This window comes from Kogia breviceps, chromosome 10 (assembly GCF_026419965.1).
Source record: "Kogia breviceps isolate mKogBre1 chromosome 10, mKogBre1 haplotype 1, whole genome shotgun sequence".
In the NCBI taxonomy this organism is placed as follows: Eukaryota; Metazoa; Chordata; class Mammalia; order Artiodactyla; family Physeteridae; genus Kogia; species Kogia breviceps.
Window position 1 is genome coordinate 83,369,585 of NC_081319.1, and position 27,319 is coordinate 83,396,903.

Below are 27,319 nucleotides of genomic sequence, written 5' to 3' on the forward strand. Positions count from 1 at the left end.
CTTGAAAATTGGTAATATAGGAGTAGGGGAAAAAAAGGTTATTATGGGGCTATATGAAATCATGAGTGTGAAACTTCTGAATATTGTAAAGCACTATAGAATTTAAAGAATCTTTCATTCAATTAAAAATAATTAAAACTTTTTAAAATGGTAAGACACTTTTATGTTATATATATTTTACCACAATTTAAAGAAAACAATAATAGCACGTATTACAGAAAAAAACCGGTGGTGGCACTCAGATACTTCTAATACTCATTGTATGAAATCTGGCATTGTGTGCGTTGAATAATTGGAGTTTAAGAAGTATGGGGTGGGTTTAATTAGGTAACTGTTATAAAGAGTGAATCATGATTCATTGAAACAAAATGTCACAAACAGATGTCAAATACGACACTCAGTAGGTCCTTCCTGGCGTCCTAAAGCATTAGAGAGGAGGCCCCAAATCCACCCAAGAATTGTGGACTCTTCCTCACGGCCTGCCAACCGCAGACTTTAGAGGTGGCACTCTCACCTGTTACAGGAGAGAGAGAGAAAGCTGTCCATAAACCTCCCTCACTCCCATCTCCTTACAGGATGGGAGGGTGGCGTTCCACAGAGCAGATCTGTGGATGTTACTAAATCCTACTGGAAAGAGATGGCCAATAGGTCTGAGATGTTCTGCTTCTTTAATAAGCATATGTGGTGTATGAACCTCCGAGGAAGGGGGCCTGGAAGGAAGAGTTTCACATACCTCTGTGACCCAGAACCTTACAGCCTCCTGTTACCACCCCCGGGGATTTCAACAGCCTGGAACTCATAACAGGAAACATCAGTGTAACAGACGTGATGGATTATTTGGAATATCGTTAAGTGCAGACCTGGCTCCCCAGTTTACTAGCTGTGTGATCTCTGGCAGTTATTTGAATTCTCTCAGCCTCAGTCTTTTTCCCTTTAAAATGGAGTAAGGACTCGGGCTCTGAAATCAGACAAGTGGGCTGTGAATTCTGGCTCTGGCCTCTTGACCGATGGAAGCTTGGTCAGGTTCCCTGGTCTTTCTAGACCTCAGTTCTCTCACTGTACTGTGGGAGCAATCACGGTACCCACCCCAAGGGTAACAGTGAGGAGGGGACGACAGGATACAGGGAAAGTGCGCACTGCAGCGCTCGGCACAAAATCAGCACTCTACACACTTTATGCTTTGACCCTAAAAACTGTGAAGTGCTATATGAATGTCAGCATCCTGTAAGGCCCAAGCCAAGTCCCACTCTTCTCTTATGAAGCTTCCCTTGCCGGAATCTAAAAGCATTCTCACCTCCAGGCTTACGCGGTGTGGAAGACCACTATATTCACTACAAATGTATCTGACATTTAGTCATACACTGATATCTAGTATTATATCCTACATTGATATCTAGTGATTCAGATAGAAGAAATCTTATGTCAAGTTCCTTTTCTTCCAAAACATAACTGGGGGGGGTGGTTTAAATGAATTTAAAAGCTACAAATGGGGCTTCCCTGGTGGCGCAGTGGTTAAGAATCTGCCTGCAAATGCTGGGGATACAGGTTCGAGCCCTAGTCCAGGAAGATCCCACATGCCGCGGAGCAACTAAGCCCATGCGCCACAACTACTGAGCCCGTGCTCTAGAGCCCGCGCGCCACGACTACTGAGCCTGTGCTCAAGAGCCCGCAAGCCACAACTACTGAAGCCCGCGGGCCTAGAGCCCGTGCTCCGCAACAAGAGAAGCCACCGCAATGAGAAGCCCGCGCACCGCAACGAAGAGTAGCCCCCACTTGCCGCAACTAGAGGAAGCCCGCGCGCAGCAACAAAGACCCAATGCAGTAAAAAATAAAATAAATAAAAATAAAATAAATTTTAAATAAAAATAAGTAAAAGCTACTTTTTTACCTACTGCAAAAAAAAAAATTTTAAGGGAAAGATATAACATTGAAAGCTAAAGTCTTCCATAAACTACCTCCTGGAGACAATCAATGTTGACAGTCTGCTATGATCTTTCCAGATTCTGCATATATAAACAAATTTTTTATGAAAATGGACTCATGCTCTATATACTAATCTATTTTTTTCCTCGGATATCAGTCCATGTCAATACATAAAGATTGACCCTATTCTCTCTTAAACAGCTATAGAGTATTCCAGCATATGGCTATACTTTAATTTACTTAACTGGTTCAATATAAATGGATATTTAGGTTGTTTCAAATGAATGACGACTTTTGGGCAAAATCTGTGCCCTCTATTTCGGCATCTTCATAGAGGTGGCACTGTGCACATGGTGAGAATTCAGTAAATCCTACTGTGTAAACTCCAAAAGTATTTGCCTCTGGGTCGCAGATGGTCACTGGGACGCAGCCCACCTAATATAAATTTCAAAAGCCAGCGCTGCTGTGTGAAGCCTGGATAGTAGTAGGCAATATCTGCAGTGTTGGCCCTGAGATTTAACTCTCAGACCAAAAAGACAAATAGTTCAATATAGTTTCCATGCCGGCTGCTTTCCCATATTAAAATTATTTGATGACCTGGCAATTCCACTCCCAGGTAGATACCCAAGAAGACTGAAAATATTATGCCCACACAAAAACTTGTACACAAATGTCCACGGCAGCATTATTCATGTGGTGTGATGCAAACAGCCCAAATGTCCACCAGCTGATGAATGGATAAAGGAAATGCAGCATTTGCGTACAGTGGAATATTACTCAGCCGTCAAGAAGAATGAGCTCTGATAGACACTACTGCATGGATGAACCTTGGAAACATTAGGCTAAGTGAGAGAAGGCAGAGTCACGGGCTACATGTTACATGACTCCACTTACATGAAACGTCCAGAACAGGCAAATCCAAAGAGACAGAAAGTAGATTCATGGCTGGGGTAAGACCAATGGGAAATGACTGCTAACTGCTTTGTTTGGGGGCTGATGGAAATGTAGAATTAGATAACAGCGATCGTTGCGAAACATGGTGAATATACCAAAAAAACCACTGAACTATACACTGTAAAATGCTGAATTTTATAGTATATGAATTATATCTCCATTAAATATGCAAAAAAGATCCTTTCAAAACTGGTTATCAATAGGTGATTCTACTTTACCACTTCTTTACCGAAAGAATACGACATGGAAACCACTGGAACGCCAAGTGCTGGGCCGGGTGCTGGAGACACACGGTGAGCAAGCCCTTCTCCCGCCCTAATGATGAGGTCCCATACGGCGGAGGTGGGGCAGTAAGGGCCGAGACGGGGAGGCGCAGGGGCCGGAGCTCTGAGGCGGGAGCAATTACCCTGCCCAGGGCAAAGGGGGCTTTCCAGAAAACCTAAGAAGGATATGCAAAAATTAATAAAAGTGGTTACCTGGGGGCAGGGGAAGGGAGCTGGATGGGAAGAGGTAGGGGAGGGACATTTCTCAATCTGTTGTTCTTACATGTTTTTGATTTTTGAACAATGTGACTGTATTCCTAAATATCACCTATTCAAAAACATTCTTTTTTTTAAGCTTTAAAAGGCCAGGATTGGGCTTCCCTGGTGGCGCAGTGGTTGAGAGTCCGCCTGCCGATGCAGGAGATGCGGGTTCGTGCCCTGGTCCGGGAGGATCCCACATGCCGCGGAGCAACTAAGCCCGTGAGCCATGGCCGCTGGGCCTGCGCGTCCGGAGCCTGTGCTCCGCAATGGGAGAGGCCACAGCAGTGAGAGGCCCACGTACTGCAAAAAAAAAAAAAAAAAAGGCCAGGATTCTAGGTTCTCCGTCTGTATGCACATGCTAAAGTAGCCAGCATTCCTAGTGAGCTCACGAGCAGCTGAGAACCCAGAGAAGAAAGCGTGGATGGAAAGGCTGTAAACGACCACCAGCAGCAGCAGAAAGGCAGCTCAAGACACACTCCCCTGTGTGTGCACTGGCCCAGCCTTGATCGTTTCACACCGGCTACGTGTCAGGCACAGAGGGGTGGGGGACACTGAGAAAATGTGAAGCAACCCTTCCTTCTGGGGGGGCTCTCACAGCAAGTGCAAGGAGCCAGTCTTGTCCCTTCTGTCTGTGACTTTCCTGGTACAACTCTGATGGAGTCACTCCCATGCTCAGGAATCTGCAGTGGCTCCCTATTACCTAAGCCGAGGAGCAAATGCAAACTTTGGGCCTCCGCGGCCCTGCCCGCCAGTCCAGACGCATCTTCCATAACTTCCTTCCTGAAGCACCTCCCCAGCTTTGGCAACACAGAGCCACTTTCCACCCCCTTACGTCTCTGTCCTTTACACAGGTCCCTTCTCTGCCTGAACACCCTCTCCCCGGCCCATCTGCCCGGCCAGTATCCCTCAGGCCTCCAGGCCCAGTGCAAACTTCTCCTGTTTACAGTGAACTGTCCCCAACCCTCTGGAGGCTTTTGCGCCCTCCTCTGACTCACACTGTACCCGTGCACACAAGAGCACTGACGACACCGCCCCCTCCCAGAGGACTCCGGGCTCTGTGACGGCAGCATCTTTGCCTCGTCATCTGTGACCCTGGCCCCAAGAACAGTGCATGGCAGAGAGCGAATGCTCAGTGCGAGTCGGGTTCAATGAATAAACGAGAGAAATACAGAGGCAGGTGGCAAGGAGGTGTGAACTCTGTTAGGGGACAGGGAGAGCGTTCTGAGCAGGTGGTGCCAGTGCAATACAGGAGGTGGGCGTCAAGGGAGAAGCTCGAGTCAGTCCAATGACAGGGAGAGAGAGAAGATGGGGGAAGGTTGCATAAACAAACGGGAGGCACGAAAGAAAAGTGTTCAGGAACCACTAGATGGTTTGTGACGAGGGGTCAGGGCAGAAGCGGGCCGAGCGTGGAGAACGCAGGCTGGTCAGACTCCAGGGGAGCCTTGAATGCCATGCTGGGCGGCCCAGACTTCGGGTGGGCACCACCAAAGAAAGGGCTGTAAGGGAGGGAGGCCCAGGCCCAGCTCTGAGTGTGAGGACATCAGCGGAAGCTCTGTGGAGGAGGGGCCAGAAAACAGGCTGAGGACCAAGGTAGGACCCACTGTCACTGTTCAGGTGAGAGAGGCCCAGGGTCTGAGCTAAGGCCGAAGAGCAATGCTCCAGCGGGTACACAGAGCAACGCAGAAGGTCAAGCTGGTGGGACTTAGTGACCAGACGTGGGGGCGAGACAAGGGAGCAGTGACCACGGGGGTCTGTTCTGACACATGCACTTGCTTTAAAGCATTTCCCTCCTCTGCACACCATGTAAACTACAGGCGCTGGGGGTCAGGCGGATTTAATAAAATCGTGGGTGATCACCAACCGGCCTCGGGAAGAAGAGTCCCAGGGTTCCACCAGGGGGCGAGAAATCGGACAAGGGGCAAAGCTCCTCCTTCTGTTTCCAGGGGCCTGGCACCAGCTCAGAGAAGGAAGGCACGTGGCAGATCAGCCAGCCCTCACCTTGTCCAGCACACGTCAAGGAAGGACAACTGACACCAGTCGTCAGCACCACCTGACAGGGCGCGGGCAGCCCCTCACGTACAGTGAGGGCAGCAACTCCGTGAACGAAGCTGCACACAGGCCAAGCCTCCCTCCTCTGTCCCAAGCGAACCCTCTGCAGCCCCATTCCCGCCCATCCCTAGGAAACCTCCCCAGAGGAGCTCCCCTGCCCTCCACCTCCTCTGACACTGGAACAAACCCAGCTTCCTCGGGTCAGGCCGCCGTACTTGAGCGTAAGCCTCTTCACGGCTTATGCAGCCGAAAGCAAAACGCGGGGGGCGGGGGGAAGATGTTCCACCTGGCTGAGGCCCGACTTCTTAAAAAATCAGAAATCACAATAGATGCAAAACGTCTGAAGGACACGTTGGTGATAAAGTCACGTGAAGCCAGCACCAGACAGTGGCACAGAGAGACACCGGTGTTCAAGCACAGCCCCGCACCGGGGCAGCCTCGGGGTACAGCGGGTCCCAGGCGGAGCCCTCCTCCCTCCCTGCCGCCCCCCCCACCCACCCACCCTAGTCTGCTCCTCAGAACTGCCGGGTCGCACAGCGTGCCTGCCACACCGAGTAGACACCAGGGAGGTCAGGTGTGTGGGTCCCGGGGCATACGTCTCAGTTGGCGTGGAGACTGAAATTGTGTTGGGGGTTTGGGGAAGTTCTCCTGGGGGTCAGTGCCACAGCCTCCTAACCAGACTCACCTCCAATCTCACCTCCACGTATCTCCAGAACAGGGGACACAGCCTCACATCACTGTCCTCCGAAGCTCTTCAAAGACCCCCACTGCCTCCAGGAGAAAGTCTCAAGCTGTCGGCCACCACTGTTCACCTGCCCCAGCCACTGCCCCCATCTTAACATATTCTTTCTTCTGTAACCTTGGACCAGACACCCAAGCTTCCTGTAACTGTACGTAAAGTGAGTGCAGGTGGCTGTCAGCAAGGGCCTGAGTGACTCGCCCGGTGTGGAGGTCACAGGACAGGGCACAGGGCGGACCTCTCCATGCATCCCGTTCCCAGGTGCGTTCCAAATGCTGAGGGAGCCCCACATCGTCGAGGCATCGCTCTAACACCTCCCAAGAGTAACAGGAACAACGGGGAACGTGCGCTGGGCTCTCATCCTGCAACAGGCCATCTTCTGAGCACTGTGTCTGTATTAACATTTTGTATTTTGTGGTGATGTTTCTAATCCTCCCAATGACTCTCAGACATAGTATTATCCCCATTTTACTGATGAGGAAACTGAGGCACGGAGAAATTAAATAATTTACCAAGATGACACTGCTAGGACATGGAAAACCAGAATTCAGACCCAGGCCATATGGCTCCAGGCCCATGACCTCAGCCCTATAATCCATGCCTCTAACAGTCCCTAACAGAGCCATACCACAAGGACCCCTCATTACTTATTACTACACAAACAAAAACCAAACTCTCAGGAAGCGACATGGAGACCAGTGCTGTCCAATAGTACTTTCTGTGATGATCAAAATGTTCCATCTCAGCGCTACTGGGGACTTGAAATGTGGCCGGTGTGACCGAGGAACTGAATCTTTCATTTCATTTCATCTTGATGAGCTTACGTTTAAGTAGCCAGGTGTGGGCTTCCCTCGTGGCGCAGTGGTTAAGAATCCGTCTGCCAATGCAGGGGACATGGGCTCGAGCCCTGGTCTGGGAAGATCCCACATGCCGCGGAGCAACTAAGCCCATGCGCCACAACTAGTGAGCCAGTGCTCTAGAGCCCGTGCACCACAACTACTGAAGCCCGCATGCCTAGAGCCCGTGCTCCGCAACAAGAGAAGCCACCACGATGAGAAGCCCGCGCACCGCAACGAAGAGTAGCCCCCGCTCGCCGCAACGAAGACCCAATGCAGCCAAAAATTAATTAATTAATCTAAATAATTTAATAGCCAGGTGTGGCTTGTGGCTGTCTACTGGATGGCACAGGTGAGGCCTACATTTGGTGAGCTCAAAACTGTGACATTTCAAACGTTAACCATAACAGATAATTCCTACTTGAAATTAGGCTTCAGGAGGATGTCACTAGGCGCTGATGCATCTCCTCACAACATCTCCCCCCCCACCGCCCCGCCCCGTACTGGTATTAATTCCCTCTCGTAATTTCAAGGCAGAAAGCATGCCCGTGGGCAGAGGAGCTGCAGGCCTTTCAGATGGAGTGGGAGTGTATCAGCTGGCCGGGCAACGCCTTAAGAACGCTGCTGTAGGTGGGAGGTTGGGGGGCGTTTCACACTCTAGGGTCACCCTACTGAGCCGGAATAAACCGGCCCCTAGGGGTGTGAGGGCTGGAGGGAGCGAGCGGGTCCCTGAACGTGCACACACACTCGAGCCAGGGCCCCGTCCACCCTGAGCACCGGCTTGACGAAAGCTGAGCAGGCAGGGCAGGCGCTGGCCCTTCTGCCCAGGACAGCGGCCTCTGCTTGCTCTTCCCGGGTCCCCTGTCAGCCTGGGAGGGGCCACATGGCCTCTGACTCGAAAGTCACAGACCGAGCCCACCCCTCTCCCATCCCAGGTGATTCCTTTCTAACGTATGGGTTTTCTCTCCTCCCTCACCACTGGTTCCAAGAAGCTCTATGACACATCAAACCCAAATTCAGGCTAGATTTCAACTCAAATAAGAAATGAAACCAAAAGCAGAAGCTGAGACCACTACCTCAACTTCAGGAGGTAGTAGAGGGCAACTTTTTTCTCATTAACCCTGAATCTATGTGGCTGGGGGGAAGGTACTCCTTCAACTGAAGTGTTACCCGTATGTCCCAGCCCTGTTCTGCATCAGCATCTTAGGAAGGCATGGCTGAGCCGCAGGGCAACTGACACCCCCAGGAAGCAGCCAGGCCCAGACTGGAGGAGGGGCCGCACAGCTACTTAGGGGCAGAGGCCCTGGGGCCCAGTCCTCACCCCCTCCACCACACAGCTCCCTGCCCAGGCTCTGTCGTGGGGACCCTGGAAGAGGACCACGTGCCCGCATGTCACGCCAAACCGGAGACCAAACTGCAATTACAAAAAAGAAAAAATCAGCGATCCCTCATTCCTTTCCACCTCCACCTCCCTCTTCCAAACAGCAGCCACAAAATCCATACAAACAAGTGATTCCCTGGCCATCGAGGTCAAAAGTTGATCCAGTACAAAGTCGGAGAGCAAACCAAACACACTCCAAACTCCAGAAATGTTGGATCTGAAAAGCCCCATCCCGTCCCAAGTCCCGAGGACTCCTTCTCTGCAGGAAACAGGGCATCGTGAAGGGACTCCGCGACTCCCTGCAGGACTCCGGGAATCACAGAGCGAAGGCCTGCCTATCCTGGGATCACTCCTCCAGGTCAGGAGCCCCCAGACTGCCCTTAACCTTCAGGAAAGGAGCTGATAATACATCCCCTGTCACCTCTCACCCCAAAGCCACGTTCTCACCGACTCCTAATGCTATCTTTTCGAAGATGCCAGCACTGCGCCGGGCACGCACAACAGACCAGAAACACTTGTTAACTAACCAGCGAGGTCGCGGGCCTTCCTCAAAGCAAGGGGGCAGAGGTTAACAGAGCAGGGATAGGCATGTTGCTATACATTACATCCCCACGCTTCGCCCATAGGTGGGCACATCCTTCTCCTTCCCCAAAGCCACGGAGTCTTCATCATTAAAAAGTCTCTTTTTAAAATTCTCCGTGAAGGCTTCCCTGGTGGCGCAGTGGTTGAGAGTCCGCCTGCCGATGCAGGGGACGCGGGTTCGTGCCCCGGTCCGGGAGGGTCCCACATGCCGCGGAGCGGCTGGGCCCGTGAGCCATGGCCGCTGAGCCTGCGCGTCCGGAGCCTGTGCTCCGCAGCGGGAGAGGCCACAACAGTGAGAGGCCCGCGTACCGCAAAAAGTAAATAAATAAATAAATAATTATCTGTGAAAAGAGAGAGTATCTGCACCTTTATGATAAAGACGAAAGAACAAACTGATTAAACTAATGATACTCTGTCCTTAAAACTTAAGGAGCTTTATTAAGAAACCCTCTTCAGGGCTTCTCTGGCGGCGCAGTGGTTGAGAATCCGCCTGCCGATGCAGGAGACACGGGTTCGTGCCCTGGTCCGAGAAGATCCCACATGCCGCGGAGCAACTAAGCCCGTGAGCCATGGCCGCTAGGCCTGCACGTCCGGAGCTTGTGCTCTGCAACGGGAGAGGCCACAACAGTGAGAGGCCCGCATACCGCAAAAAAAAAAAAGTAACCCTCTTCAAAGGCAGGACAACTGAGGCTCTGAGGATGATGTCCTTCTCACCTCAGGTGCGACTCTCCCCGCCACTAACCCAAAAGGCACATCACAGATCCCGCTGGGGTTTGATGCTGAAAATCTTAAGAAACCCTACGGAAGAGTTCTCTGAACCTCAAGCAAGGTTCCAATCAATGAAGGCCTCCGAGTGCCAGAAATCACAACTTGCACACACATACACACTCACTGCCTTTGGTCAGACCAGTTCAGTCATCCGCAAAGCTGTGACGTACGAGGTGCCCAGGAGTCACCGCCATGCTTGTCTTCTGCCTGCTGACCACTCAGGGTGTTGGGTCTCTATTCAATAAACTCCCCCCTCCACCAATGGCAATGGCTTGAGGGTGAGGCCCAATGATCTGTAAGTTGCACCTGCCACTTTCATCAAGTTCAAGACCTCACTCCTATCCACAGTCTATCAGCTTTAAGCTACCACATAGTGACCTCCTTCAAGACAAGGACCCCACCTTATTCATCTGCATTCTCAGAGCTCCACACAGGCACACGGCAGGTACCCAGTCAACAAACAGCTGCTGACTAAATGAACGCAGCACATTTAGGAAGGATTGGTCAATTTCTAGGCTTCTGCACACACAATGGCATTCAAAGGCCATGCTGGGAAAGCCAGTGAGCAGATGTGTAAAAATGCACTGGGCTTGAGTCAGATGATGTGGGTTCAAGCCCCAAGTTTACCAGAAATTTACTCTACTGTCCTGGGCAAATCACCCGACCTCTGGAGTCTTATTTTCCTCTTCTGTAAACATAGCAGATGACTTCTAGGTTTCCCTTTAGCCCTTAGACTTGTAAAACGTGAAGAAAAGATGTGCCCTTGAGCTATGGCCATGATATTCACTTGATGATACGGGCAATGAAGATATAGCAGCCAGAAGCAGCAACTCTCACGCAGATGTGGGCTAACAGCAGGTGGTAACTTTAAGGAGGTAAAGCCTCTGCCCACTCGCCCATGGTCACATGTGATACACACATTTGGGTCACTCTCTGGAGTCTTTCAGGGAGTCACTGCAAATGGCAACGACTCTTCCAGACAGAAAAGCCTCCAAGTGGAACAATGACCCGCAGACATTACTTCCAGGTAATAAACAGATTCCACTCAGACAGAGAAAAATAAAGCGGCCTGTGGCTACGTTCTGTAGACGCCCCATTGGTGGAAGCATCGGGGCTGAGCTCTAAATGTGAGCCAGACGTGGCTGACTTCTTGTTTTGGCTCCAACTCTAACTCGGAGCGGATGGTCCTTGGCCAAGTCTCTCCTCTAGAAGCCAGGCTCTGGATGGGTATGACAACCCCCATAAACCATCCAGATTACAGGGTGAGGCTAGTAAAGCATTTCACAGATGGAAAATGCTGCCAACCCCTTGAAACAGATGAGGGGAGCTGTCAAGAGGCAACGTGGCTCGGGCAGAGAGCCACAGAGCAGCAGCTCACCTAACCCTGCGTGCCCCCAAATTCCCTCCAGGGGCCTCCCAGTCCCCCACTCACAATCGGGCTCCGTTCCTTCACGCAGGAAAGCTGTGTGAACCTACACTGTCCAGGAGACCTGCTTGCAAAGCTCTTCAAACCGCAGAGTCAACTCCCAATGTTAACCAGTAGTGACTAAGTTGGGCTGGGTTTCCTTCCACTGGGGACACCTGAGACATTGCGTTAAGTCAAGGCAAAGCAACAGGCTGTGATCGAGACAAAGGTCTGCTCGTGAAATGAGAAGCGCTGTGTCAGGAGCCGTGGTAGTAGCTTTACTGTTTTCTTTTCCCTTTTTTTGCCCCCTTTTCTTTAACCATTAGGTACCAATGGACACCAGATACACAGTGCTGGATGAAAAGGTTAAGAGATCGTATCAGTAAAGTTTCCCACCAAAGCTTGCTAATAGCACTCTGGCTGATTAGAAAGCACTTCTGTAGTTTGGGAACTCTAATCCGCTCTTATCAACCCTCCAGCTTAGGCATTTATCAGGGTGGGAACGGGAGATATATCAGCTCTGCCACAGACTGATTTCTGGGGCCCCTGCCCACGACGAAGCAGATCAGAAAGGAGCTCATGCCTGCCAGAGTGAAGTTTTCTCCATAGCAACACATGCGACTCTGCAAACAGGCAGGACGAAGGCACTCTGCTGTGACCGGGCCGGACAGTGCCCCCCAAGAAGCAGCGGCTGAGGGTGCAGACAACACAGGGAGCGAGAGGAAAGTGGCACCGCGGCGCTGGCGGGGCAGCTGACAACGGCAGCTCTGAGACCCTCCAGCACCCCCAGCCAGCCCACCTTCCAATAAGACGGACAGCAGAGGGACAGATGTTCCCGGTGGAGCGGGCACCCAGGGCAGAGAGATCGCTGCTTTGGAGCAGACGGCTGGCACTGGAGAACTTGGGGGATAAAAGGTCTCATGGGAAAAACAGGTCCCATCTACGCTGAAACTCAAGCCAGTCTGATGGCGGAAGGTGTTCTCACACACCCAGCAATGACGCCAATAACAGTGGCCACCAGCGTGGTTGCTGAGACCATCAGTTAAGCGCCCATGTGCCAGGCCCAGTGCGGGACATGTGTCCCATTTTTAACCCTGCTGTGAGGGTTAAAAACTCACTCACTGATAAACACCACCTTTCTGGATGTCCCATTTTTGCCAAAGGAAGAAACAGGGATCACCGAGGTGCCCTTGCATCCCATAGGACAGGGTTACTTACACTTGAAGCTGGACCAGGAGGAACACTAGCTCCAAATCTCTGCTCTTTTGTTCAGATCACTGAAACGCGGGTAAAAACCCAACCACAGAACAAGGGCACCTAAGAGACTAAGTGACCCTTCTCGGCTTCCCCTGACTCATTTCTCTAGAACGCCACTGACGGGCCACGTCAGAGGCTGGAGAGGAAGATGCGTAAGTCAGGGACTATAACAGCTGACAGAAGAACATCTTCAAAAGCGACTAGGAATTAAAGGGAAAGCGACATCTGCCCTCAGATGTACATCTGTGCCATATACACGGCTCTTTGTACTAACAGAATGTAAGCAGAACTGTCTTACGGCACTAATGCTAAGCGGCAGGACCAGCAGCCTCCCTTCACGTTGTGCCGTCTACAGTTATGCCTGGGAGGATGTGGACTGGTGCCACGGAACCCGGGCCCTGCCAGGTCGTCACACAACGGGCTCCCACTGTACACTCTGCAAACACATCACCCTGACAAGTCGACCGTGGTGTCAGCAACCGGGAAGAAGGTAGTTCCTGGAGAAAAGGTGGCTCCACCACATCTGCCTCCAAAACAATTAAAAAGCAAGAACAGCCACTAGCCCCAAAGTTCTCTGGGTCCCAAATTCTTAAAGTCATCACAGACCAAACAGGAACCCAACCTCCAAATGACAGGCCCAGAATTTCAGAACCATTTCCGTGCTGCAGAGCCAGCAGCGCCTGCAAATGAGCTTTGCAACAAACAGAAAAAGTCTGTCTCGAAATGACATTTTGTAGGTAATGTACAAGTGGCTTCCTCTCTGCTGGATGTGCCCCCTTATTCTCATTCTCTGTTCTCGCTAATGAGCGCCTTTTCCTCTCTCTTCCCCCTGCCTGTTTCAGTTTGAAACGTGGCACCGTGGCACCAAAGGAACGGGACATTGGAAAGGGAACGGAGAGGGGAGGCAGCTTTCAAATCTGACACACACACCCCACTGGCTGCCCACACCCTGAAGGCCGCTCCGGCCGGGCTCCACCTCAGACAGGCCTGAAGGACCAAAGTGTGGAGTAGAAATCCCCCTGCACCACCTCTTCCCAGCAGAGTCAAGAAAGAGAAAGCTGGAAGGGAAGGAGGGGGGAAAATAAAGCTCCACATTCCTGACATTTTTTAGCCAAGTGCTGTGGCTGCACAGAACAGCTCTATTCCAAACAGCCCGCAGGATGGAAAGAAAACCTGGGCTCAGGGGGAAGAGCCTGCCCCTGGCCTCGGAAACGGGAGAAGGAACCTCAGGAGGGTTCAAAACTGAACCAAACCGAGGTGGGAGGGCAACCCTTTCATGTGTGTTCCCCGAAGGAAGTGATCCCAAGGGAAGGAACTTGGAGTCCTCATCTCCCAGGGGACAGAACTAAAGTCCTGGGGTCCCGGCGGGGGAACGAAAGCCCCTCTGAACGCTGGTAAGCTGACCAGTGAGTCGGGGAAGGGGCGAGGCAGGGAAGAAGTGGAGACCAGTTAAGATGCAAGGGCCAGGCTGTGGCTGGCTGGGGTGGGGGGAGAGGGCCCCAGCTCATTGGCAGAGGCTGGGCAGGGTACCCCAGAGGGAGAAGTAGCCAGGAGACTAGCTCTTTGTGGGAAGAATTATAATTGAGTTTTCCTGATTCAGCTTCTGAATGAAGGCATCCTAGCCCTGCCCAAGTTAGAAACCCAAAAGCCTGCTGTCCTCTCTCCCTGCCTTCCCCTCCCCTTTCCACCTCCTTCCGTCCTCACTCCTAAGAAAAAGCGAGTTGTGTTAAGTGCTGGCCTGCCCCCGCCCCCGCCATCTGCGTCCCTACATACACACACACATACACACCACCCCTCCAGGGAAGAACTCAGATGACCCTGAGTGATAGCTAGTAAGTCCCCTTGCTGGTTTACCCCAACTGTGAGGATGCCCACACCTGTTTCTCTGAGGTCCTGCTCTCATTTGGTAGGGAGAGCAAAGTTCCAGAAATCTGAGGTCCCCCCGCAAGATACCTGTCTCTGGGGAGAGTCAGTTGGTAGGTACAGACAATGAAGACCTACTGTGTGCCTAGTGCAGCAGAATACACGTGATTCATAAGGGAGGTCTGGGCACGGCTTTCCTCCTCCCAGACCAGCCTGCACCGACCCACTACGTACCTCCAGTGCACCTTCCTGAGGAGACAACCTGTCCTGTACGTACAGATGCCGTGGGGCTAAGGTTCTACTAGAAGAGGGTAGAGGGAGCCATCAGGCAGGCATTTCAGCCCTGGCCCTTTCCACACTCCCCAGTCCAATCCCAAGAGGGGGAGGAGGGCAGGGCAGTTTTTTCGTTTTTTTTTTCCCACCCTGGGCCTTCCTCTTGTCATGTACTGGGATTAAGGGCTCCTAGCACTTTCCACCTCCCATGGACGGCCAGGTTTAACCAATAGGACTTTCCACCAGACCTGAGGCAGGGAGGGAAGGAGGTACCGAGCTCATATACTCGGCAGCTCTTTTTGAGCAAAGGTAAAAGCAGGTAGAGCCACCATCCTTAACGAATGCCAGAGACACAGCAAAGAGACCCACGAGGCTATGCAAGAGATGCCGCTGGCTGTGAGGGCTACAGCTGTCACGTGTGTCTTTCCAACCACACCCTCCAAGTCTGGTGACAAGGCACTGGGAGGTCTCTTAGAATGGAGGACAGTAAGGAGATACTGAGAGCACTGGCTGGACCAAATTTTCTCCTATCCCGCTAAGCTATTACGATCAACAATAACAGGGTTTCAGGAGCAAACGACCTGCTTTCACATTGGTAGAACCTGTTACGGCTTTTGCTGCTCACATGATCTCAGTTAAACCTCACAATAACCCTGTGAGGAAGACAGGTTTTACTAATCTGTAATGATGGGGCAACTGAGGCCGCATCTGTTTTTTATTTCGTCAGATTAGTGACAGAGCAGGCACTGTGACACAGGGACCACCCTGGCTTGACAAAGCCCTCGCCGCCGATACATCACAAGAGCTGTCGGGGTGGGTGGAAGGGGTAAAGGAGGCCTGCAGACCCTGAGGCCCAGCCAAGGACACATGCAGACATCCAACGCTGACTCGGCCACCACAAGAATGTCCCCAGCTTGAGGGCAGCTTCACTGACCAAGCAGGGCCCTTGTCATCCTTAGAGAGGAGATAGGGAACCCAGAGACGGAGGGACACGGAAGAGGAAATTAGCCACGCCAGGAATCCTCCATCTTCAAGGCAATTCATAGAGAGTTGCAGTTTCCTAACCCATTTCTGAGAATGCAGATAAGCTGCCGACAAAGTGTCACTCACGTATCTGACCCTTGAGACAAGACAGACCACAGCAAGTCCTATACTCAGCGTTTGCCAATTCTCCCCACTTGTGAATATCACATTTTTCTGGCTGTCGGGAGTAGGGAATCCTTCCCATCAGCCCCCTTGGATTCTGACCCCATTCGGGCTTACTAAAACTCCCTGCTCTCTGAGGCCTGCCCCAGCTGTCCTGAGCAGGACCCCGTCGTCTCTCCCTACCCGAATAGCTTTGAGAGAATCACCTTTCCCCTAAACGCAGAGGGTATCCCTGGCCTGCGCCTTGCTCCTGTCACAGGAGAAGCTCTGGGTCCACCACAGATGGATCTGAAGGAACAGTTCACAGAGTGAAACAGGGTTTATGAAAACTGGCCTTTTGGGCAAGAGCAAAAAAAAGGGGTGGGGGTGGCGGGAGGACGGCAGAAGTGCACTGCTGGGATGGGGCCAGGGCCACACGTGAACACCCCGAGTCTGGTCCAGAGCGGAGGATGCAAAAGACCCCGAAAATCAAGTGGGAGGAGGAAAAGGGCCGGGGTCCCTCCCACTGGAAAAGCCCAGAGGAGCTAGCAGCCACGGCTTGGGAAGGGGAGTTGTGCAATGACTGCGGATCTGGGAGTCTCCGGGCTTGGCTCCCGGACACCAGAAAGGAACCCGCGCTGGGCGGGCCGGGTGGCAGCTCTGCGGTTGGTTCGAGGCCAGGCTGAGGATTCGGGGCTGCAGGAAGAGCTGCAGGGTACGGTAGGTGCCCAAAAGGGCGGCAGGACAGGCGGGCACGGCGCGGAGCTGGCGGCGGTGTCCGGGCTGACTAGGAGGCCAAGGGACGCACAGTGCACAAAGCCGCGGGTGCGGGGGACCGACACGGCGGCCGGGCGCCCGGGCGCAGACGCGGACCCCGGAGACCCACAGGGGGACGCCGGGCGCCGCGCGAGAGGGGCGCTCCCCGCCCCGCTGTCGCTCACCTCGAACATAAGCCCGATGAGGACGCAGAGCACCAAGCAGAAGCCGATGTCCGCATGGTTGTGGATGACGAACTCCTGGCTGAAGAGCGGGTAACTTTTCGTCCTCCGGCGGAAAGCCATGGCAGCGGGCACGCACGGCCGGCGGGGCCCGCACCCGGCACTCACCAGCCGCCGCGCAAACTTCTCGAGCCCAGGCCCACTCTGCCCGCCGGCCCGCCGCCCTCTCGGCCTCCCGCCGCCGGCCCAAAGCCCAACAACTTCTGGGGCCCGCCCCCTTCCTCCGCCCGCCCCCGCCCCTGCCGTCCGGAACCGCCCCCGGCGCAGCCCCCTCGCCGCCCGCGGCCCGCACTCAGCGCGCCTGGCTTGCTCGGGCCCCGCCCCCCGCACGCTTAACCCTTTCGCCGCCTGGGACGCGAGGGGGCGGGGCCAGGGCTGGGGCGGGGCTGGAGGGCGGTGCGGCAGGCTGGGTTCCCCTTACCCGACGCTCGCGCCCCGCCGCGTTCTCCCGGCCGGGAGCCGGCAGAGGGGCGCAAGGACGCACGGCTCTGCCCGGACAGGAAGTGGGCCCAGGTTTCCCACACCTCGGCGGCAGCTCCTTCCTTCGCGGGAAGGGAAGGGCCGCGGAGGCCGCGGGCTGGCCGTGGGGTGGACAGCTCAGCTCGGTGCTTACGGAGGTGCGGGATGTGGCCCCGGGGGGCTGAGAGCAGCGAGGGTTCGGTGCGGGCCGGCATCCTCGTTGGCCACAGCGGCCTGCACGGATGATAATGAATGGACGGTTAACCAAGTATTCATTGAGAGCTAGAGAGGGTTAGGCACGGTTCAGATTGCTAGGAATATACAGCAAACACCCTGCCCCCCAGGGAGCTTGCTTTGCAATGGGAGGGAATGGATGGATCGGTGCAGTTGTGCTGTCTTAACTTTTGAGAACTTTGTGCTACTATAAATTAGTTTTACACGTTTTACCCAGTCTACCTTCGATATTAATTGATCTGAAAAAGTGGAAGAATAAACACTGAAGAAGAAAAGAACTTTCTCATTGAAAGTTTCTGTTTAACATTAAGTTTTAAAAGTACTCATGGAGGGCTTCCCTGGTGGTTGAGAATCCTCCTGCCAATTCAGGGGACGCAGGTTCGAGCCCTGGTCCCGGCAGATCCCGCGGAACAGCTGGGCCCTGGCCCCGTGCGCCACGGCTGCTGGGCCTGCACTCTGGAGCTCCCGAGCCACAACTACTGAAGCCCGGGAGCCTGGAGCCTGTGCTCCGCAACAAGAGAAGGCACCGCAATGAGGGGCCCAAGTGCCCGAAAGAAGAGTGGCCCCCGTTCTCCGCAACGGGAGAAAGCCCGTGCACAGCGACGAAGACCCAATGCAGCCTAAAATAAATAAATTTAAAAAAATAATAAAAGTACTCATGGAGGACAAAAGGTATTTTTCATAAATTAAATTGGCAAATATTGGATTTATTCCTACCAGTAATGAAGGAGTCAACTAATCACTTTCCAGGGGTACAAAAATACAAAATGAGAAAAGAACTATTTAATTCCTAGTCCCTTTTTTATTAGGTCCACAGCTATTTCACTTCTAAGTAAATACTATTTCTTAGAAATGGCACAGTGTATGAAATGTGATTGAGTCTGGACTTATCTGGAGTTCTGAGATAAATTTTCCATCTTAAGTTTCTTGACTCCAGTATTTAGTCTTTGGTCTTTAATTCCTTTATCTGACATAAGGAAATGAGAAAGTAATGCCTATATCGGACTAAAGCTAATTTAACTTCAAGACTGACCTTTCTTAAAGTTGGACCTTAATCTCGTGAGGAATAGAAAGATCCAGAACTCTGGAACATCTCAATTTTCCATCTGTGAAAAGGTGTTCAAATCTTCAAACTGCAGCCATATCTATTAGGTTGAACCCTATGAAACTGATTTCTTTATAGGTCAAAACCAGAATACCAGCATTTCAGATGGTTCAACCTAATAGTTCCCTTGTGTTTCCACGTGACCATTTGTAGAGGATGTGGTGGTGGGAATTTCTTGCAAAGGTGGGATGTTAAAAAAAAAAAAGAAAAAGGTGGGATGTTGCTATCCCCTTAACATTAAGAGTTTAGTTGGAAAGTCCTGGGACATAGTTAGGTACTAGAACCTCCACATTTATAAATGAGAAACATGAAATAAAGGGGATGACTTAGGGCTCATACTGATGACCGCCAGCTCCAGAGCTTTCCAAATATAATTGAACAACTAGACACGGGGTTCTTAGCTGTATGATTTAATATTTAATTACCTTGAAACCCCAAGGAGGAAGTCCTAGATGCCTACTTCAGCCATAACAACCATCTCTTAAGTCCTAGCTTCAAGACTTTCAACCCCAAATGGATCTCTTCCCAACCCCTCTCATGTAATCGGTCATGGAGTCCCATGAATTCTTACCTCAGAATCTCTCCCACCAACTCTCACCTCCACCACTCTTCACGGGGCCCACACAAATTACCCATGGTTACACTGCCTCCAGTATCTCCCACCTTCAACACATCTTTCCATTAGAAACATCTACTGAGTGCCAGATGCTGTGCTAGTTACTGAAGACAGAAAGATAGGACAACCCCTGTTGGTGGTTTTAAAATATTTCCTCAAGTTCTTCGATATTCCTCCCTTCAAGAGGTAGCAATTAATCCCCCACTTCCCCTTGAGCGTGGGCTGGATTTAGTGGCTCACTTTTAACAAATAGAAGAAGTGATGGTGTGTGACTTCCAAGACTAGGTCATAAAGGCATTTTGTTTTTCTCCTTTCTTGTCTTGATCACTTGCTCTGGGGAAAGTGGGCCGCCATGTTGTGAGGATACTCAAGCAGCTTTAGGGAGAGGTCCACATGAACAGGAACCAGGACCTCCACCCAACAACCAGTGCTAACTTGCCAGGCTTCTGCATGAGCCATCTTGGAAGCAGATCTTCCAGCCCCAGTCAAGCTTTCAGATGACCACAGCCCTGCTGACCTCTTGACTGCAACCTCACGAGAGACCCCCTAGCCAGAACCAGCCAGGTAGCCACTCCCAAATTCCTGACACACAGCAGCTGTGAGCTAATAAATATCTGCTGTTTTAAGTCACTGAATCTTTTTGTCACTGGTTATGCAGCAAGAGGTATGCTGGAGTTTACAATCTATTAGAAGAAACAGAGACATCATTACAATTCAGTGTGATGATGGTGACTCTAGGAACAACTTGAAATACATACCCTAAGAGTGCAAAGAAAAGGTAACTCAATTCTGTCTGGGGTATTGGGAATAGGACATTTGGGCTGGACCTTTATCTGGTAGGATCTTACTGATAGAGAATGCAGGAGCGGGGTGGGAGATGAATTTTGGAGGCTTAAGATGGAGCTAGGTTGTAACAGGTTTCAAATGCCATGATAAAGAATTGTGACTTTCAGTGTATCATAAATACCTTACAATTTTATTTGTCAATTATACCTCAATAAAGCTGAAAAAAAATTTTTTTAAGAACTGTGACTTTATTCTGCAAACAATGGGAATTTTTTAAGCATGACAAATCTGTCTTTAAAGAGAGAACCATCAGGAATATGAAAGATTGTTTTGATTTAAAAAGAGTGATATCAGGACGACCACTTGAGAAACTATTAGAACAGCCCAGTTAAAAACAAAACAAAAACAAAAAAAAACCCATCTCAAAGAATAGTGGCGATAAGAATAAAAGAGAGGTGAATTATTATTTCAGGGACATTGCATGGGTTGATTAATTGGATTTGGTGATTGCTTTAATATATGATGTATAGGAGTTGGAGGAGTCAAAACTTTAGGCTACGATGACATAAATGATGGTGGGACCATTAAAAAACATATATGGGGGGGGCTTCCCTGGTGGTGCAGTAGTTGAGAGTCCGCCTGCCGATGCAGGGTACACGGGTTCGTGCCCCAATCCGGGAAGATACCACATGCTGCGGAGCGGCTGGGCCCGTGAGCCGTGGCCGCTGAGCCTGCGAGTCCGGAGCCTGTGCTCCGCAACGGGAGAGGCCACAACAGTGAGAGGCCCGCGTACCAGAAAACAAACAAACAAACAAGCAAAACATATATGGGGACTTCCCTGGTGGCACAGCGGTTAAGATCTGCCTGCCAATGCAGGAGACACGGGTTCGAGCCCTGGTCTGGGAGGATCCCACATGCCACGGAGCAACTAAGCCCATGTGCCACAACTACTGAGCCTGCGCTCTACAGCCCACAGCCACAACTACTGAAGCCCTCGTGCCACAACTATTGAAGCCCGCATGCCTAGAGTCCATGCTCTGCAACAAGAGAAGCCGCCACAATGCTCACGTGCAGCAATGAAGACCCAACACAGCCAAAAATAAATAAATTAATTAATTAATTAATTTAAAAATACACGTATATGGAACAACAGAGAAAGAACAGTCATAAGCGAGGAGAAGCTGGCCTCAGCTTTGCACAAGCTGAGCCTGAGGAGTCTCAGGATGTTCAAATCGATGCTTTGACAGGTCAATTGGAAACCATTGGATAAATGGTTTCTCTCCCTTAATCCAGGGATTAAGGGAGAGAAAGTCAGAATTAAAGGTATTTGTGCTTCATCTGCAAGGGGACTGTGGAAGCCATGAGGTTAACTAAGTGTTCCCAGGAGAGTGTGCTGAGTGAGGAAAAGCCCGAGGTCAGCAGAATCTGAGGGATCCCCAACCCCGAGAAGGGGGGAGAGGGAAAAGGAAAGGGGGGCAGGTTGAGGAAGCCATAACGCAAGCACTTCACCAGGGCAGGTTAAACCAGGCAGTATACAAAGACGAAGCCCCTAGGTGCTGGCATTATGGCCTTTGAGGGCCCACTCTGTTTTTAAAAATTCTTTTAAATTGAAGTATAGTTGATTTACAATGTTTCAGGTATACAGCAAAGTGATTCAGTTTTTTATATATATATATATATATATATATATATATATACTTTTTCAGATTCTTTTCCATCATAGGTTATTACACGACATTGAATATAGTTCCCTGTCCCACACAGTAGGGCCTTGTTTTTTATCTATTTTATATATAGTAGCGTGTATCTGTTACTCCCACATCCCTAATATATCCCTGCTCCCCCTTTCCCCTTCAGTAACCGTAAGTTTGTTTTCTATGTCTGTGAGTCTATTTCTGTTTTGTAAAGAAGTTCCTTTGTATCATTTTTTTTAGATTCCACATATAAGTGATATTATATGATATTTGCCTTTCTCTGTCTGACTTACTTCATGATAATCTCTAGGTCCATGCATGTTGCCACAAGTGGCATTATTTCATTCTTTTTTTATGACTGAATAATATTCCGTTGTGTGTATATACAACATCTTGTTTATCCATTCATCTGTCGATGGACATTTAGGCTGCTTCCATGTCCTGGCTATTGTAAACAGCGCTGCAATGAACATTGGGGTGCATGTATCCTTTCGAACCATGTTTTTCTCCAGATATATGCCCAGGAGTGGGACTGCTGGATCATGTGGTAACTCTATTTCTAGTTTTTTAAGGAACCTCCATACTGCTCTCCACAGTGGCTGTACCAATTTACAGTCCCGCCAACGGTGTAGGAGAGTCCTGAGGGCCCGCTCTTAATCGGACATTGGAGGAGGCATAGTTAACAGTGGGTAGAAGATGAGAAAAGGTGAGAAAATAGTCTATTCTTTTAAGAAGTTTGGTGAGAAAAAGGGAAATGGATGGTGTCTTAGGAGATACAGGAGATCCAAGGAAGGATCTTTATTTTTTAAGATCAGAGCATATTTGGAGCCAGAGAAAAAACACTCAGGAGAGAGAGAGGGAAATACTTAAAATACTAGAAATATGGGAGATCGTGGATGAAACCAAGGAGGAGCCATGAGGGTCACTCCAGCAACAGGAGGAAGAAGGGAAACTCCTCTGAGGCTGGGGCAACAACATAAGATGGGTGAATCTATAGTTAGGTCTGGACATGGAGGAGATAATAAACTTTCATGTTTATATTGTGCTTTACAGTTGCCCTGTGAGGGAGGAAAGACAGTGATTACCAACCCCTTCTTATAGCTGTTCTGAGATGCATGAAAGACCAGGGGCCACATAATTAGCAGGTAGCTGAAACAGGACTCAGACTAGAGATCAGCACAAGGTCCCCTCTGCCCACCCAAACTGGAGCCTTTCAGGCTTCCTAGAGCATGGCACTGATCAGGTAAGCACCATCGGTCTCTCCCGGCCTGTCCCATCGTGGCAGCTGATAATTCTGAAACACCAATGCTTAACTAAATTGGAGTAGACCCTCTTTCCAGAACAGACCCTGTGGTTTCCAATCTCTGTGTCTTTGTTCCCCTCACAAGGCCCTTGTGCTATGTCCCTTTGCCTATAAGTTAACTATCCTTGAAGATAAAGGGTGTGTACCTCTTCCTTCACAAAGCTGTCTTCAGGGCACGTAGGCTGGAGGCGTCACATAGCACCTGTGCACACCTCTCAGGTAGCAGCAAGTTCTCCTGCAATCAGTGGATTTGTCTATGAATTTTACACCCCCTTTGGACGGTGTCACCTTTTAGGGCAGGTATCTAGCCATTCACTCTCATATTCCATCAGTACCAAACACAATAATCCCACGTGATGTGTTCTCACCAAGTGTTGTTTTAGTGAATAAATGATTGAAAGAGAGATGCTGTTGCCATGGCCGTTATAAGTGTGACCACTAACCCCAGGAAATGGAAAATGTCTTTTCTCATTAACAAGAAGTCCTGAGTTAGTTCATTCCCAGGGGTAAGTGATTCATCCAAACCTGGAGTCTCACTGTCCTGCCACTTTGCCACTCTGTGTTTGCTTTTGTCTCAGACTTGTCCCTCATGGTTACAAAGGGGCTGCAACAGCTCCAAGCATTCTATCTTTCATACAACAAGACCCAAAATTCAGATAAGAAAGAGGTGGGCATTTTGAAGAGCGAAGAAAACTTTCCCAGAAATCCCAGACTTTCCCCTCATGCCTCATTGGCCAGAAATGCATCACATGCCCATTCCTAAACCAGTCATTGGCAAGGTGAGTGGAACTGACATGATTAGATTAACCTCACCAGGAAGGCATCCTCAGAGGAGCTGAGGAGACTTTCAGCCTCCTTTGAAGATCCTGACTAGGTCTTGGCAAGAAAAAAGGTGTGGAACTAGTATGGAGCAGGCATCCAGAAGCATCTGCACCATAATTTTTGTCAGGGCTTTTTACTCTATATATTTTCACCTCTTTTCCTCATGAGACTCATGGCACTCTTGCCCCAAATGAGTCTTGCTTTCTGGTTTCCGTACAGTAGACACATGAACTTTGCAAATGTCACACACCTACCAGTCACTGTTGAAGTGTCTTGCTGATGGAGCTCCAGCTTGACAAAGTGTAGTGTTGGTGCTCTGAAGGTCCAGCATATTATATCAGGCACAACATTCTTGCCTCTGATACCACAGCGGTTTAGCGGAATCAGTGGTATACTAAGGTCAGGGCAGTGGAAGCAGTCAGCCCTGGGGGCACGCATGAAGGCGTTGCATGATCTATAAAGAATTTTAAAACAATGATAAACCTCTAAAGGCAATGTGGTATCCTGGATTTAACCCTGGAACAGAAAAAGGACATTAGTGAAAACATTGCTGAAATCCAAACAAAGTCTGTAGTTTGGTTAATAGTATTGTACCAATGTTAATTTCTGTTTTGAAAAATGTACCATGGTTACATAAGCTGAGTGAAAGGTTTATGAGGACTCTCCATAATATTTTTGCAACTCTCACGTAAATCTAAAATTATTTCAAAGTTAGAAACAAATTTTAATGACAAAAGTGACGAAAAATTCTTTGTTTTTTTTTTTTAATTTTTTTTTTTTTTTTTTTTTTTGCGATACGCGGGCCTCTCACTGTTGTGGCCTCTCCCGTTGCAGAGCACAGGCTCCGGACGCGCAGGCCCAGCGGCCATGGCTCACGGGCCCAGCCGCTCCGCGGCACGTGGGATCCTCCCGGACCGGGGCACGAACCCGCGTCTCCCGCACCGGCAGGCGGACTCCCAACCGCTGCGCCACCAGGGAAGCCCAAATTCTTTGTTTTTAAATTACCACCACGGCAATTTCTAAACAATGTTAGAGGTAAAAATACTTCCCCAAATCTTTCGGTCTAAATTCTAAACAATTGTTGTTACTGTTGAGTTTTAATAATATGTATGTAAATTTCGACCTTGCCTGTTTTTACTATTTATCTTTTAATAAACATTGCATCCTACATGAAAGTTAATTCTAGTAACTCTCATATATACAGCCGACTCCTAATACACAGGGTCTCAGATGCACATATTTGTTTCCAGTAAGTTCCTACCCATCTGGAATCAGCCTAGCTCGTTTCCAGCACATCCAGGTCTCCAGTGTGACAGAAGCTTGGGTTTGAACCACAAATTGGAAACAAACAATGATAACAGTGATTTTATAGATGAAGAAACATAACTTGTTACTTTAATTCTGTCATTCTTTGTGACCACTGGCAGCTCTTATTTTGTGTTTAAAATTTAAAACAGTAAGACAGAGTACAAAATGCCTGCACCCCACACTCACTTACCTTCGGCAGTTAGGCAATAACTGAGAAAAACCAAGTCTCTTGTCCAGTGGCAGCTAGTGACTCAGTGGCAGAGTAAGACATGGGAACCAGGACTCCTGACCACTCAGGGCTCTAACCACTGCCCCCTATTTCCTCTTTCCAAGTCTCATTCAGCTGGAGACAGACTTATTCCAGACGACTAATGAGTGTGCCACCTGACATTCAGAAGGGAAGTGGGGGGTATTTTTAAAAAGAGACACAACTCAAATTAACATTAGAAATGAGTACATTTCAGGGGACTTCCCTGGCGATGCAGTGGTTAAGACTCCGTGCTTCCAATGCAGGGGGCGTGGGTTTGATCCCTGGTTGGGGAACTAAGGTCCCACATGCTGCACGGCTAGGCCAAAAGAAAAAATAAAAGAAAAGCAATGAGTACATTTCGGTCAGAATTCCTGCAACCAGGAAAATACTGGAATACAACATTTGGGGAGCAAAGGAATGATTTCAGGTCTTGATTTCCACCGAGTTCTCCAGTCTGGGGGGCATCTTTCAATGGAAACTCTCTGGGGAACTTATCCTTAGTTTGTTTAAGAAGAAAGCAAGAACTATCAGGATGGCACCTTGTGATGCAGTGGGCATCACAGCCAGGAAAAGCTCAATAGCAAGAACTCTGTGGAAGAACAGTTGACGTGAGCCTCTGCCTTCCCCGAGCAGCTCTCGCCCAGTCTGGGGAGAAAGATAGACACTGTTTTGATTAAATTTAAGCAGCTCCCTGTGAACCTTTGTAATCAGTCCTTGAAATTCATCCCATATCTCTTTCCCACATCACAGCCCAGGATTCAGGAACCCTTCACTTGCGAGTTGTCAATCATGAACACTACATACAACTACTGGGTGTGTCTTTGCCCAGCTCCCAACCACAATAATGGTTTAGGGGTGCCCCGCTCCTCACTGAGCTGTTAATTGACCTCCTACTGCATGCTTGGAAGGATGATGGATGAGCGGAAGGGTGGGTGGATGGATGGATGGATGGGTGGAAGGGTGTATGGTTGGATGGGTAGGTAGATGAGCAAATGGACGGATGGATTAATGGATCAACGTGAGGAAATTCATACCACTCCATCTTTATACTGGTGCCCAGGGTAACTGCATAGTGAAGGGGCCCCAAGGGGATCCTGCTTCCACACAGGAGGCACGTTCAAGAACAAAGATGTATCTGGGTTGGGTAGAACTTAGCCGTGGCGTAGATTTAAGGCCCTGGGAGACGGGAACCATAGCTTTCTGTCTGTGTGCCTTAGCAACTAGCTCATTCCCTACTGCCGAATAGGTGTGGAGAGACTGTCTGTTGGCAAAAATGAATGAATGAATGATTTGAGAAACACAAGGAAGGCTCCCCCTAACCCTGATACTCACCCCCACATTCTGATTTTTTGTTATTATATTCCAACGTGAAAATTTCTTCCCTTTGTAAATCAGTCATGTATCCAGAAAGTGTCCAGTTATGATGCAAAATATTCCTGGATGCTAAATACATTAAGCCCTTTCCATCTGCTGTCTCTCTGGCAGGAGTTGAGCTGGTCACACTGCTGTATTGCTTGATTCTTTGCTAATGAGGTTGGGCACAGGGCAAGCCCAGAGGTTTCTCTGACCGGGCAGAAGGGCTCTTGCTGAGGAGTGGGAGAGGGCCCTCCAATGCAGGAGGCACCAGGGTTCTGAGGAGGGACCCAAGACCCCTCTCCCCTGATCTCGGCAGCCAGCCCCTGGCCCCAGCGCCTTCTCAGCGGCCCCTCCTCCATAGGAGAAGAATTCCTCACTTTGTCCCCTGGGTTTCCACAAGCTGGGTGGGGCGCTGAGGTGAGGAAAGAAAGAAAGACGAGGAAGAGTGAGAGCAAGAAAATAAACACGAGAAGCGGAGAGACACAGGACAGTGAAGAGAGAAGAGTGGAAAGAAAGTGAGGCTAGATATAGGCAGGGGGTAGGAGAGAGGAAAAAAATAGATTCTCTTTGCAGCACAATGCTTCTAGTAATAATATCATCATTATCTCGCCTGAACAGATGTGCGAGGACTCTGTCTACTCATTATACAGCATGAAAATGGAACGAGTTTCCATCAGCCTCATCGGGAATCTTGGCAGATGCTGTCAGA

The 27,319-nt window shown here is 50.0% G+C and overlaps 1 protein-coding gene and 1 long non-coding RNA gene across 3 annotated transcripts in view; both read right to left on the reverse strand.

Annotated features, from left to right (window-relative positions):
• The window catches only part of TRAM2 (translocation associated membrane protein 2), a 70,737-nt gene extending 53,861 nt beyond the window's left edge, over positions 1 to 16,876 (reverse strand). Inside the window, exon 1 of one of the 2 annotated variants that reach the window (XR_010835112.1) lies at positions 16,621 to 16,864. Coding sequence is in view for 1 of the 2 variants with exons in the window: in XM_059075332.2 (XP_058931315.1) it covers positions 16,621 to 16,740 (120 nt within the window). In the remaining variant the exon portion in view is untranslated. Of the gene's footprint in view, positions 1 to 16,620 lie in introns of both variants that reach the window. The other variant, XM_059075332.2, reaches the window with a different exon arrangement.
• Positions 16,877 to 20,041: 3,165 nt separating this feature from the next.
• Positions 20,042 to 27,319, reverse strand: part of LOC131764200 (uncharacterized) — a 77,304-nt gene continuing 70,026 nt past the window's right edge. The window contains exons 4-5 of the long non-coding RNA XR_010835114.1: positions 23,947 to 24,150; positions 20,042 to 20,628 (exon numbers count right to left, since the gene is read on the reverse strand). This is a non-coding gene — a long non-coding RNA (uncharacterized lncRNA). The remainder of the gene's footprint in view (positions 20,629 to 23,946; positions 24,151 to 27,319) is intronic.